The sequence below is a fragment of the Haliotis rubra genome, unplaced genomic scaffold, assembly GCF_003918875.1.
Source record: "Haliotis rubra isolate DU_JTF1 unplaced genomic scaffold, ASM391887v1 Scf217, whole genome shotgun sequence".
Classification (NCBI taxonomy): Eukaryota; Metazoa; Mollusca; class Gastropoda; order Lepetellida; family Haliotidae; genus Haliotis; species Haliotis rubra.
The window spans coordinates 954,681-969,106 of NW_025766192.1; the positions used below are offsets into that span (position 1 = coordinate 954,681).

General features: G+C 38.3%; 1 protein-coding gene across 1 annotated transcript; it reads left to right on the forward strand.

Moving 5' to 3' along the window:
* Positions 1-1,272: 1,272 nt before the first annotated feature.
* LOC124277021 lies at positions 1,273-4,954 on the forward strand. Its single transcript, XM_046712674.1, has 3 exons — positions 1,273-1,476; positions 2,376-2,497; positions 2,875-4,954. The coding sequence occupies exons 1-3, from the start codon at positions 1,273-1,275 to the stop codon at positions 4,952-4,954; spliced, it is 2,406 nt and encodes an 801-aa protein (XP_046568630.1).
* Positions 4,955-14,426: the final 9,472 nt, after the last annotated feature.

Consider the following 14,426-nt stretch of genomic DNA (forward strand, 5'->3'; position numbering starts at 1 on the left):
GTCTCCCTACTGCTCTACTTACCAAGTAGATTGCCAACATCTTCTGCTTCGTTACATGATCTGCAGACACTAACATTGTCAAAATATGAAGATATTGAACTATCAAGTTCGCCTGAACGTGGTTCTGTTTTGTTTGGGTTTATTTGAGTTTAAAAAGGTTAAATTGTTATGGATGTTAGTTCGTTCCATGGAATTTATACTTAAACACGGACTACTCATCACGGGTATGCAAGCCCAAGGTGGACGATTCTCTATATTATGTACTGTATTTACAGACAAGTAAATGTACTTCTCAAGAGGGCATTTCACAGAGTCTAATTTTCAAAGACTCGTTGGTTTGAATGACAGGCCAGTGTGAATAGGACATTGTGTCAGTGTAATGTGGATTGTCATTATATTTGATACGGATGATACCATATGCAGGAAAAACCAAGAAACACCAAAACAAACCCAACTCTTTGAACCGAATTTCGAAGGGATATACATAAAAGGTGACAATTTATGGACATCAACTTCTTTATTATGAGGAAAATAATTTTTGGATACGAGCTTCTGTGTTAAAAGGAACACAATTTATGGATATCATTGGACTGAAGAACAGTTCATGGAATGTCCGAAACACTGCGACCGCGGACACCAGATGAGCATGTTCTCGGATGAGGTTATAGAACAGTTGCGTTTTGGGACGTTCAGTTATCCTATGGATGTTTTGTTTTGTTCTCGGACAATGTGTTGTAAATGCGCGAACACAACGCCTCGCGGAAACGCTACTGCACGAGAATTCCATGAATGAATGTTTGTTATATAAACGTATTTCGTGATACTTCGGAGAGTGTGTGTTAAATGAGTGTGTTAGATGAGTGTGTTAGAGACTGTGTTAGAGACTGTGGGTAAGGGTATTAGTGTTAGAATGTTAGATGGTTAGATGGTTGCGTCGAACGAACATCTGTGTGTTGGATGTTGACGCGTTTGAGATGATTTGGTCATAATCGGACCTCAGCAAGGTATTGAAGCTTTCGTACAGTAACTTGCATTCGTTAGTGTATATATAAATTTACAATTGTGGGGAAATAAAATTTGGATTAAATAATTAGAATTTTTGTTTTCATTCCACTGCAAAACAAAATGGTAGCAGAGCGTGGTTATGTTATGTTAGGTTAGGTTAGTTGCAGGTGAGTTCAGTTGCGTGTCAAGATTAGATACAGGTTAGATTAGTGGAAGGTTAGTTTACATGCAGGTTAGGTTAGTTGCAAGTCAGATTAGTTTGTCATCATGTCGGAGAAATCGATGAAGCAAATAGCTTCAAACGTTGAGGTAAAGGTTCCTAAAACAGACGTTGGTGACAAAATTATCAAATTAAAGAAACAAAAAGCAGCAGCTAAAACTGCATTTACAAAATGTAAGAACAAGTTGTATAACTTGATAGAACAAGTTGATGTTCCTTCCCGTCGGGAGGTTAGAGATGAAATTGACAAGGTAAGTTCACTTCATCTTAAGGCAGTGAATATCATGGTTGATTTGATTCAGGCATATTCAGATAGCGGGGACACTGAAAACAAAAGTCAAGTCTACAAAGAACTTGCGTCTGTAGAAGGGATTAATGAAGATGTTGTTAAAATGGCACAAGCATACTTGAATGACAGATCAGATGCTACTTCTGTAAAAAGCATAAGAACCGGTTTATCAATGCTATTCCATTCTCAAGATCAGGCAAAGCAAAAAGTACAATCTGATAAGAATACAAAATGCAAACAGAACAGTGACAATGAACAAGACCTAAATAAGAACGTGGTCACAGGAAAACATGAGAAGAACGTCGAATGTTTAGATGACAAGTTGAATGTGGTTGAAAGTTCTGGAGCACATTATGATGTTCGCAGAAGAACGAACCCTGTCACAAAACAAAATGAGCTTGGTGTAGATATGTGGAAACAACTCAAAAGAGTCGATACCCACATTTAATGGTGACATTAAAATGTATGAGAATTGGAAAGCAGCATTTGTAGCTTGTGTGGACATGGCGCCAGCCACCCCCCGAATACAAACTGTTACAGTTAAGACAATGTCTTACCGGAGAAGCACTGAAAGTGATAGCGAGTTTAGGTCATAGTGCGGCTGCATATGACATCGCATTAGAACGTCTTGAACGCAAATATGGTGGTAAAAGACGTAACATTGCTTTGAAGTTAGAAGAGATTACAAAGTTCAAACCAATTAGGGCAGGTAATGCCAGGGACTTAGAGAAGTTTGCAGACATGCTTGATATTTTAGTGGCAAACCTTAGAGAATCAGACAAGTTAGAAGAGTTGGGTGATGGGACCTTATATTCACAATTACTAAAGAAATTAACAGAATCCATGGTAATACAATATCAGAGGTGGATATTTGAGACCCAGAGACAGGAATCTGTTGAAGTCCTCAGGGAATGGATTCTGCAAGAATCAGAGTTTCAGGTCATTGCCAGTGAAGTCATAAATGGGGTTGCTGAAAAGCAGAGGTCACATGAACGTAAAACATCGGGTAAAAATGGGACTTTCTTTGGCAATAAAGAGAATAAAAGTCAAACGGGTCCATGTCAAATGTGTCCAGGAGCAAGTCATGAGATGTGGAAGTGCACAAAGTTCAAAGCATTGAGCGTTAGTCGGAGGTGGGAGGTTGCAAAGAGGTTGAATCTTTGCTTCCGTTGTCTAGGCTCCAACCACTGTGGTAGGAGTTGCACTAGGTTTAGTGAATGTGGGATAGGTGGTTGTTTTGCAAATCACAATCGCTTACTTCACACTGATAGGAAAGTAAGGGATTGGACAGATGGTGCAAAAGTAAGTCGCCCCTAAATCCAGTAGATGAAACACAAACAACCACAATGTCTACTTGTAGGTGTGACATGTCATACACAGCATTGAGAACAGTCCCAGTAGTTATCACAAATGGACATCGCAGGATTACAGTCAATGCTCTCTTAGATGATGCAAGTACGCAGACATACATAAATGAAGATATAGCTGCAGAACTTGGGTTACAAGGACATTATCAGAAAGTGTCAGTGAATGTTCTAAATGGCAGAAAGGAGAGTTTTGAATCAATGACTGTTAATTTTGGGTTAGAAAGCATTGATGGTTCAGTTGATGTATCAATGTCAGCTCTTACAACAACAAAAGTTACAGGCAAAATGCAAGTAGTAGACTGGGAGAAACATGGACATAAATGGAAACATTTGAATCACATCAAATTTCCGAAACTTAGTTCTCGTACTGTGGTGGATGTCCTCATAGGCATTGACTACATTGACCTTCATCGGTCATATGAAGAGGTAGGTGGTGGTCAGGGAGAACCTGTTGCAAGACTTGCACCTCTTGGGTGGACATGCATAGGACGTGTTCATGGTGAAAATGAAACACATTTTGCAAGTACTTTTCTCATTGATAACAATAGAACAGAATTGCAGAATCTAAACGCTTTAGTGCACAAGTTCTGGGAAGTAGAGGAATTTTCATGTAGCACCATGAATGACTACAATGATGATGAATTGTGTGCAGTTGAAAAAGTTAAACAGACACTTCAGTACAACAATGGTCACTACCAAGTAGGTATACCTTGGAGATTTGACACACGGATGTTACCAGATAACTATAAGATGGCTGTCAATCGTCTTCTTAGCACTGAGAAGAAACTGTCGAAAGACAAAGAAATGGCTGAAGCTTATTGCTCAGTTCTAGATCAATATGTGCAAAAGGGATACATTCGTAAAGTATCGTCATTGGAAAATGAGAGTAAATGGTTTCTTCCTCATTTTCCAGTAGTACGTCCAGACAGAACTACAACCAAAGTACGCATTGTATTCGATGCTTCTGCAAAGTGTCAGGGTGTTTCACTCAATGACATAATACATCCAGGACCGAAGTTGCAGAATGATCTTTTTGAAATCTTGCTTCGATTTAGGAAGCAGCCCATAGCACTTGTTTGTGACATCTCGGAGATGTACCTACAAATTGAGGTGAAACCTGAAGATCGTAAATACCTCAGGTTTCTGTGGCGACCCATGAATTCAAATGAGGAACCACAGGTGTATGAGTTTAACAGGGTGTTGTTCGGTTTGAATTGTTCACCATTCTTAGCGCAATACATTTCACAAGAACATGCAAAAGCACATCAGAATGAATTTCCACTTGCTGTAGAGACTGTAGTAAGCTTCACCTATATGGACGATAGTATGGATTCGGTAGAAGATGACATGACTGGGATAGAACTGTACAATCAGCTGAGTGAGCTATGGCGCACAGCAGGTATGAACGCCAGAAAATGGCTTTCAAATTCGTTGGATGTCCTTGATGGAATTCCATTAGAATCTAGGGCACAGAAGGTAAACATAAACAAGAATGAATTGCCTTCAGTGAAAACACTAGGTCTTATGTGGATTGCAAATGATGATGAGTTCAGTTTCTGTATGAATGTTCCTGAAGACATTGTGAGAATGACCAAACGAATGTTTCTCAGTGAAATTGCAAGGATCTTTGATCCGCTTGGACTCTTGACACCTTTCACCATTGTGGGGAAAATGATGATTCAAGAGATGTGGATATCAGGTTTCGGATGGGATGAAGAGCTTGATCCAGATCTGAATCTTAGAACTTTGAAATGGGTAAATGAGGTTAAAGAGTTATGCAATATCAGAGTACCACGGTGCTTGAGAATCAAATCTGAAATAGAAAACAAAACATTTCATGTATTTGCAGATGCATCACAAGATGCATATGGGGCAGCAATATATGCAGTCTATACTTACCAGAGTGGGGAATTGGTCAGTCGTTTAGTTACCTCCAAAAGCAGGGTTGCTCCTCTTCAATCTGTAAGCATTCCAAGAATGGAACTGATGGCGGCAGGCCTTGGGGTGAAATTGTTTGTTGCTTCAGCAAAGGTGTTAGAAATGTCCACTGTCAACACGTATTTTTTGGTGTGACAGTATGAATGTGTTATGTTGGATAAAAAGCCAGAGTAGAAATTACAAGTGTTTTGTGGCAAATCGCATTGGTTATATCCAGGAACACACCAGTCCATATCAGTGGAAATATGTTCCATCTCGGTTAAATCCTGCAGACATACTAACCAGGGGTACATCAGTGAAGAACCTAGCCAGTAGTACATGGCTGACAGGACCAGCATTTCTGAAACTCGCAGAAAGTGAATGGCCAGAACAAATAGTTGGATTTCAAAGTGATAGTACTTTAGAAATAAAGAAACTGTCCAGAAAAAGGGAAGTTGTTACACTAATGTCTGAAGGTGAGGATGATGCATGGCGTCTTCATCCATCCAGATATTCTGACTGGAAGAGGTTGACTAGAATATATGCTTGGGTAAGCAGATTTGTTACCAATGCACGTATTGCACCAAAATTACGACACATGGGTAATTTGGAGGTTGACGAAATCGAAGATGCTGAAATGAGAATCATCAGTCAGACGCAACAACAGGAGTTTGAGAAAGAGTTTTCTGCACTGCAAAAAAGGAAAACAGCTTCCAAAAGACAGCAAACTCATTGGACTCCAGCCAATAATCGATGAAGAGGGACTAATTAGATGCAGTGGCAGACTGAAATATGCTGACTGCTTGTCTTGGGGAGCACGAGTTCCAATAATCTTACCTCGTAAGAACTGGGTCACAAGGCTTATTGTGAAACATTACCACGAAGCGGGTAAACATGCAGTAGGTACTAATCAAACTTTAGCTGCTCTATCCTCAAAATACTGGGTCATTGCTGCTCGTGAAGAGATTCGAGCATGGGAGACAGAATGTGCCTTTTGTCGGAGACAAAAAGCTCAACCGAGACCTCAGATTATGGCTCCACTTCCAAAGCTGAGAGTTAGCTATTCACTGAGAGCATTTACTCATGTTGGAGTGGACTATGCAGGGCCTTTTCTGACTATCCAAGGGAGGTTAAAGAAGAGACAAAAACGATATTTGTGTCTTTTCACGTGTTTGTCCACTAGGGCTGTACATTTGGAAATGTCATATGGTCTAGATAGTGACTCGTTTTGAATGCTTTCTTCCGCATGACAAATAGACGAGGAATGCCAAAAGAAGTCGTATCCGATAACGGAACTAACTTTGTAGGCGCTGTGAAGGAATTGAGAGATCTGGTTGAACAACTTGATGCGACTGCGAGATCATCATTGACTAATAAGGGAGTCGTCTGGAGATTCAACCCTCCTCATGCACCACATTTTGGTGGTGTATTTGAATGCATGATTAAGTCAGCTAAGAGAGCTATCTTTGCCATTCTGGGTAAAGGCGATGTCACGGATGAAGAGCTAACTACAGCATTTACTGCCGCAGAAGCACTCATAAATTCTCGTCCACTCACTTATCAAAGTGCTAACTGCCAAGATGATGTACCGTTGACCCCAAATCATCTTATGCACGGGCAAGTCGGTGGAACATTTGCTCCAGATAGTGTTGATACTACGTCATACAACCCCAGAAAACGATGGAGACGAATACAGGAACTGGTGAGGCACTTCTGGAGGAGATGGTTGAGGGAGCTACTACCAACTCTTCAAGTCAGGAAGAAGTGGAGAGAGGCTAACCGCAATCTGAAGGTAAATGATGTCGTCATCGTAGTTTCACCAGATTCTCCACGTGGAAGCTGGCCTTTGGGGAGAATCATCAACACATATCCAGGCAAGGATGGACATGTTCGAGTGGTACAAGTAAAGATGGGGAAAACTACGCTGATGAGACCTGTGACGAAGGTGTGTCCACTCGAGTGGAATTCGGAGGATGACTTGAGAGAACATTAAGCAGATCAGTCATGTGGAGGTTCAGGCGAGATATGTTCATGCAAGCAGTGGGAGCAGGATCGTTCGTCGTCTGGAGGATGGATCGTTCGTCTGGAGCATGGATCGTCGGCATCAGGAGGATTGAATTCGAAGGATCGTTGTGTAAAGGATTGACTTTTGAAGATTCGAATTAGGATACCAAATGACTATTTTAGAGGATCAAGAAACAGGATGTGTTGTTTATTGAAATGTGCATTTTTCATTTTGTGATTCATGATTCATGGATATCAGCAGAACATATGATAGACAGGAGTCTATCATGGAGGGGGGGGAATGGACTGAAGAACAGTTCATGGAATGTCCGAAACACTGCGACCGCGGACACCAGATGAGCATGTTCTCGGATGAGGTTATAGAACAGTTGCGTTTTGGGACGTTCAGTTATCCTATGGATGTTTTGTTTTGTTCTCGGACAATGTGTTGTAAATGCGCGAACACAACGCCTCGCGGAAACGCTACTGCACGAGAATTCCATGAATGAATGTTTGTTATATAAACGTATTTCGTGATACTTCGGAGAGTGTGTGTTAAATGAGTGTGTTAGATGAGTGTGTTAGAGACTGTGTTAGAGACTGTGGGTAAGGGTATTAGTGTTAGAATGTTAGATGGTTAGATGGTTGCGTCGAACGAACATCTGTGTGTTGGATGTTGACGCGTTTGAGATGATTTGGTCATAATCGGACCTCAGCAAGGTATTGAAGCTTTCGTACAGTAACTTGCATTCGTTAGTGTATATATAAATTTACAATTGTGGGGAAATAAAATTTGGATTAAATAATTAGAATTTTTGTTTTCATTCCACTGCAAAACAATCATAATGAAGAAGATGACATCCACAAATTCTCACCCATTAAAAAAAAGACCGAAGACCAACAATTGTAAGAATCTAAGCACATTTGGAAAATATGATTTGTACCCAGCTGTAAGTACGAATTATCTGTTTAGTCTACTTGTACCTGTTTTAAGGCAGCTGCTGTCGGTATGGAATAGAGGTTATATAATACTGACACATTGGTAGCCATGGTGATTGCCTGTCATGACACCATAGTTTTATGTTTGGTCTGCTGAACATTTGACTTGCCTTTGTATTTGTAACGAGTGCTATTGATATGGCAGGATAAGCTATTATTAATAGATCCATGAAGACCCATGATAGTGGTAAAAATCGGTAACGCATAGAAGTCCAGAAGAGCGGTAGGGTGTAATCTTGTGCGCAGGTCACAAATCAGTTGATATCTTGCTTCCGAATCGTAAACACACGCCTTTGAAATATCTGTCTCATTTGTGAACAAAAGCGCTAATAAAATGTTGCTACCTTACTCCGACATTTGTAACGAGTGTTGACGCAATCTGTTTCTGGAAGCAGTACTCGTACTTTGTTGCACTATTAATACGCCCAAGAGGATGTAAGGATCATACTCAATCAAAGAGTGAGAATTGATGAGAATTTAATAACACCAGAAGGGTTACAGTCAATGCAAGTGCTACATCGATAGAGGTATTACGACAAGCTGACTGTAACCTTTCATAAAATGATGATTTAAATTCCTATTTTCGTCTCCGATAAAATGTTAAAAGGATTGTCAATGATATGACAGTTTAATAGGGGCCACACACGAAAACAAAATCATCCATTTTCTTATCACCGCATAATCTGCTTAGCTTGAAAGTGGAGAGGCGCGCAAATGCTTTTCGCAAAACTGAGGTTTTATAGTTACATTCCTGTTTTCGCTCACTTTCGTGGAAATGGCCAATGCCTATACGGAGAAATCTCCAATACCTAACGGATAAATACACAATACCTAATTCTATTTGCAAATCTATATTTGTGATTGTATTTGTTTACTGTCCTTCGCTGACAGGTATTTACAGTACAACCAGAAATTATTGAGAATTTAAAGATTGTAATTTTTTTTTTTTCACTCATTACTCACGTATTAAATGTGAATAGTAGCAGAACATAACTCCAGATTCAAACACAGGGGAACAGTTAGTATTTTGACAAGTTCCCATGGGCAGCAATGCGGCGGGGCATACTACTGATCAAAGAAGTTGGAAAATCCTGGTCCATGCTGTCCCAATATCGGACCACCTCTTCTTTCATTTCAGCAATATTTGTCAGATTTTTCTTATTGATACTTTCCTTCATAAGTCCCCAAACATTTTCTATTGGATTTAGGTCAGGGCTATAGCTTGGCCAATCTAATAATGTCATATTTTGGGTCCGAAACCAGTCCTGTGAATGATTTGAACGATGTTTTGGGTCGTTGTCCTGCTGGAAAATCCAAAAATGTCCATAGCACACGTGAGCAGATGGAAGTAAATGTCCCTCGAGTGTACCGCTCACTGTTCATATTCCCTTCAAATACACAGATATGCCACCCCACACGTTAAATTTCGGACTGTACTTGGTTGCTGATACAAAGGTTTTTCAGTTTGTTTGGTCCAGAATTTTCAGCCACACAGAACTTTCACCTGAGAAAATCACATTGTCCCAGTTAAAATGTCTATGCTGTAAGCACCAGTTCAACCTTCGCTCCTTTTGTTCAGGTTTCATGATCGGTGATGGAATTCCTGACTTTTCTGCCAACCCATTGCATGCAGCTCAGTTCTAATTGTCTCCTTACAGACAGCCACAGTTCCTCTATCAATCATATCCAACCTTAAGTTTTCTAAACTCCTTCGTTTGTTTTTAGAAACAAGAATACCAAGCCGCCTCCTGTCACCGACAGTCAATTTTCTGGGCCTACCTGCGCCTCCCTGGTGCTAAATGCCATATTCATTTGCAATCTATTTCAAAAACACGATAAACAGTGGACAAAGGGATGCCTGGTTCTACTTGAAATCACTTTAGCTGATCTTATGTCCTTGTTATAATACACTAAAATCAACTTCCTCTTCTCTAAATCATCCATACTGAAGATCACTGAAAATGTCGTCTGCTAGCAAGTAAACAAATGGGGATAACTCTTCACAAACTAATGAAAAGGATTAACGGAGTTGTTTCTCTTGAATGAAACCAAACACTTGATAGCTGGGCAAGGTTGTTTATACTAGAAATCCAATTAAACATATTCCTAAAATTCTCAATAATTTCTGGTCATACTATATATCGCTCAGTCTATTTGTGAGTATATAGTTAAATAAACATTGAAATTGACTATAAATTTACCCTCTTTACCATACATCGTTATTACTACGTTATCCCTGTTCTCGAATCATTACAGGAAAAAACATTCCAGTACCAGCAATTATTCCGATAGTAAAACATGTTTAAACATATCTGAGGAGTTGGTTTTCATGCTATTTCATATATACTGAAGGGTGATTGGGAGGCCAAGTAGTTAAAGTGCTCACTCTTCACATAGAAACCCCGGATCGATTCCAGATGTTGAAAAAATGTATAAATCCCATACCTGAAGAACCTCATCGTGATAGTGCTGGGATATTTCAACAAACAGCATAGAAATATATTCACTCAACGATATTGTTCAGTTTACTGATTACAAAATCTTCGTGTTGCCTTTCTGAACTATCGGAGGAGTTAAACGTGAAGATCCGGGTTAGAATTGGTTTTCTGCAGCCGATGCTTGTCGTAAGAGTCGACTAACGGGATCGTGTGGCGAGGTGACTTGGTTGATGCATGTCATCGTATCCCAATAAAAATTGTAAAATAATACTCGCAATGTCAACTACTGGATTGGCTGGTCCAAAAACTCGATTATTCCCAGACCGCTGTCATGTAGCTGGGATATTGCTTAGTGCGGCGTAAAGCAACAGACCAACAAATATCGAGGGATTGCATTTACTGGTAAAATTTAGAAGATAAATCGTTTGGTTTGTTCAATTTCCGGGATTCATTTGAATTCAACATAGGCAAATTTAGTTTAAAACCGACAAACAACGTTTTTCGGCAATGGCGATAACACCGTTACATGGGGAATGCCATGGATAATCATACTCGACACTCGCTGTGTGACTCAGAAAACTTTGTCATGTAACAGACTATGCCCAGACTATAAACGCACTAAGGCAATGTTGCACGAAAAGCACGTGGATACCTGCCAAACAGCTGCAGAGTTGTCACAGCGTTGTCTTCAGGATTCATTACATTAGTCGAGGTAAGTTTATTTGTTACATGGATTTCTTTGTTTTCATTTAAAGGCTTGTATGGTTTAAGCATGGCACGCACAGTAAGGGTGGAGTTGACATGTGTGCAGATTGGTGAATCGTTTGATTGCGTTTGATATCGTACAGTGGGATTTTATTGTCCCCCTGAGAGGGTATGTAAGACCACGTCTTTCAAAGTATGTTTAATCTCACCACATTTTTAATCATAGTATATATGTTCGTTTAAATTAATGTCTAAACTGTCAACAGCTGAGGGGATGATGTAAATCCAGCTAGGGTCCATGCAGGTAGCAAAAGTACTTAAGTTCCCGTCCCCATGTACCATCAGTTGTTGGCAACCTATAGCCCATTTTTATATTGTATTGTTCTATTTAATAATATCGTTTTATGATAGCGTGCTAATTTTAATTTAATACATGTGATATACTAGCAGTTTGACTGTTCTTTGACTACAGACTTTGTATTGATCTATAATAATAAATTGTTCACGTCACGATATAGCTGAGATATTGCCAATGTGACGATAAATATTAACTCACCCACTCACTACAATTGGATTTTGCAGTTGTTAACATTTATTATAACTTACGTAATTCATCATGGCAAATATCAATTAAGTTTATCCATAACAATGTAAACTTATTTTTGAATCTCACAAAAATATTTGTTTGGGTCAATATTTGTAAAGTTGTGCATAAAACATTTTATCGGGAACTGTGTTAATAAATAAAGTATCTTGCAGTTGGAATAATCCAGGAGATAACCTTATAATTCCAGATGTAATACTAAAAAAAATAATGTAATGAATTAAATAATAATTTAATAGCGTGTAAACAATGATGATTTTATATCCACACTTTGATTGATGCCAATAGCTCTGAATAGGTGTCTCTCACAAATGTATTCTGTAATATGAGCTTGATTATTACAAACCCATTTAGCACTTGTTTATGGTGCAGTATGTTCAGGTAAACATTACATCCACATGCTTAATTTATCAATAGTATCTTGATGTCAACATTGTAAGGAACTGTTTACATCTTTTAAGTATGTCATACTTGGTCTCACATGTGTTATGCATTGTTTTCAGGTGCAACAAATGCACATCTTTAAGAGGAGAAAGAAGGAGGAATAGATCACCACAATTACCATTGACATCAAGAGCAAAACAAACTGAAACAGATCTTCAGATTTCTTTTAACATCTAGTGTTCAAGCAATACATTGCCAATGAAGAAACAGCAAGTCATTGAATTGTTGTATATATCATCCTTTGGACACTTGCTTGAACAGGAAATGCTTGTCATCAGCAAGACGTTGTGGAATTTCTTGTGACATCTTGAGACTCAGATACTTCAGTGAGAATTTCGATGAGTGACCATGAAAATATTCCAGTTCATACTGTTACAGTATTTTTTCAGGTTTAGCATCTTGGAAATGCAAAGAATATTTGATATGTTATGAGTAATTATGTCTATGGAATAAAATTGTAGAATAGTTCTAAAACTTGTTTATTGTTTTTATTGTTTTTTAAGTGTGGATAAAGCAAGCACAAATTGAATGGTTTGGAAGATTTCTGCTTTCAGCCATGATATTGATTTGACATTAAATTATATAATGATGAATGTATGAGATTAGATTTTCAGTGCATATAGGAAAGGTTTCCAAGTGATAGAGTTGGGTTTTACGCCGCTTTTAGCAATATTCCAGCAACATCATGCTGGGGAGAGCAGAAATGGGCTTCACACTTTGCACCCATGTGGGGAATCGAACCCGGGCCTTCAGTGTAGGTTACCCTTCTATCCCAGTTTCCATGAAAAAACATGCTTACCAATGAAATTTAAACTTAATCAATGGCATAGGCATGTATTTCTACATGACATGGGATTTTTGTTGAAATATGATTTTTTTTGGTTTTATTTGCTGTAAGATTACAACACTGGTTCATAGCACAATAACCAGTACACATTATTCTTTTCCATTATTTTAAAACATATTGGTCTAGCTGTGTAGTGGAAAATATGGAATGCCAGTTACCAACCTTGGCCTCATTGGCAGAATATTTGAAATATATAAGTTACTAAAATTGGGTGAAAAACACTATATTTCATGACAAGTAATCATAGTACTCATGCTGCTATCAGCCAGTGTCTGCAGAATCTTCAGTCATGACATAGTATATATGCACATTTAGTTTCCCCATGTATTGGTCAGTATACTTTACAATACAGGAAATGTCTTTGAGTGATTACTCCATATTTGAGTTTATTTGGTCTTGCATTTTTGCCAATTGTGACTTGAAGGTGCTGTGTGCTGCTTCATATTTTGCTAACAGCACAGCAGAACCTCATCCCTGCATAATCAAGAACTAAGTAACACGCATGTACTGTAGATATAGTACATAATTCACAACATCCAAGACATCTAGTACAAAGTGTAGTTAATATTGTCCAACAACCAGTTTTTATATATCACCCCACTAAAATAATGTTTACATAATTTGATAAATAATTGTTTCATGATGAATATTCATATGGCTGAAGTTTTCACATTTTTGTTTTGAATATCTGACAGTAGTAACCGAAATAATTGTAACCATGCCATCAAGGTTATTTTGTCGAGCTGTTGATTGATTTGTGACACTATGACTTCTTGTGTGAATAAAACGTCACCATAAATGGCAAAGTTCATATATTTATATTTTTTTATAAATATTGTTAGAAGAACTGCTATTTATTCAATATATAATTATCAATATATTTACAGCATGGCAAAGAAACAATTTGACACATGCAGATCCCTGTCATCAATCCAAAGTAAAATTTATAATGCATTTTCTTTCACATTTGCAAAGCAACAAACAATTTATTTCTTGTATCTTTGAGTCATTCTGTCACCTGAACTTGCATACAGTCATCCCTTTGACTTGGAAGAGAGTAAAATTATATGTTAAGCCTACCAACTAGTTTACAGATGCATTTTACATTGCATAAAGCCAATTGTCTCCATTGATGATATGTAAAAAATAGTTTTTAAGTTGAAATAGTTACTGAAAATATTGCTGCAGCATTACAAATATATTTAGAAAATAAATAACAACTTAAACAAACAAAAATATTCTAATTTGGAAATTACAAACTTTAATTGAAAATGGAAATTACAGAGTCAATGTGGCCAAATATGAATAGAACATCAACTCGATAAAGTTGGTAACACATGACTCTTTTATGAATAGCAGTATATTAATTAATAGTTTTATTAATTCAATAAATAAGGTTTACTCAAATACATTTTACGTTAACCATGTCATTGATTCCCGGACCCGTGAAGATCCGGGGTAGAATAGGTCTTCAGCAACCCATGTGCTTGCCATAACAAGGCGACTATCTTGTCGTAAGAGGCGACTAACGGGATCGGGTGGTCAGTTTCGCTGACTTGGTTGACAAATGTCATCGGTTCCCAATTG

Excerpts from the sequence above, each read along its gene's own strand:
- LOC124277021 (XM_046712674.1), top strand. The coding sequence starts at position 1,273 with ATGTCGGAGAAATCGATGAAGCAAATAGCTTCAAACGTTGAGGTAAAG. Across the intron at positions 1,477-2,375 it reads TTAGAGATGAAATTGACAAG|AGGTGGATATTTGAGACCCA; the intron begins GTAAGTTCACTT and ends ATACAATATCAG. Across the intron at positions 2,498-2,874 it reads GGGGTTGCTGAAAAGCAGAG|GTGTGACATGTCATACACAG; the intron begins GTCACATGAACG and ends GTCTACTTGTAG.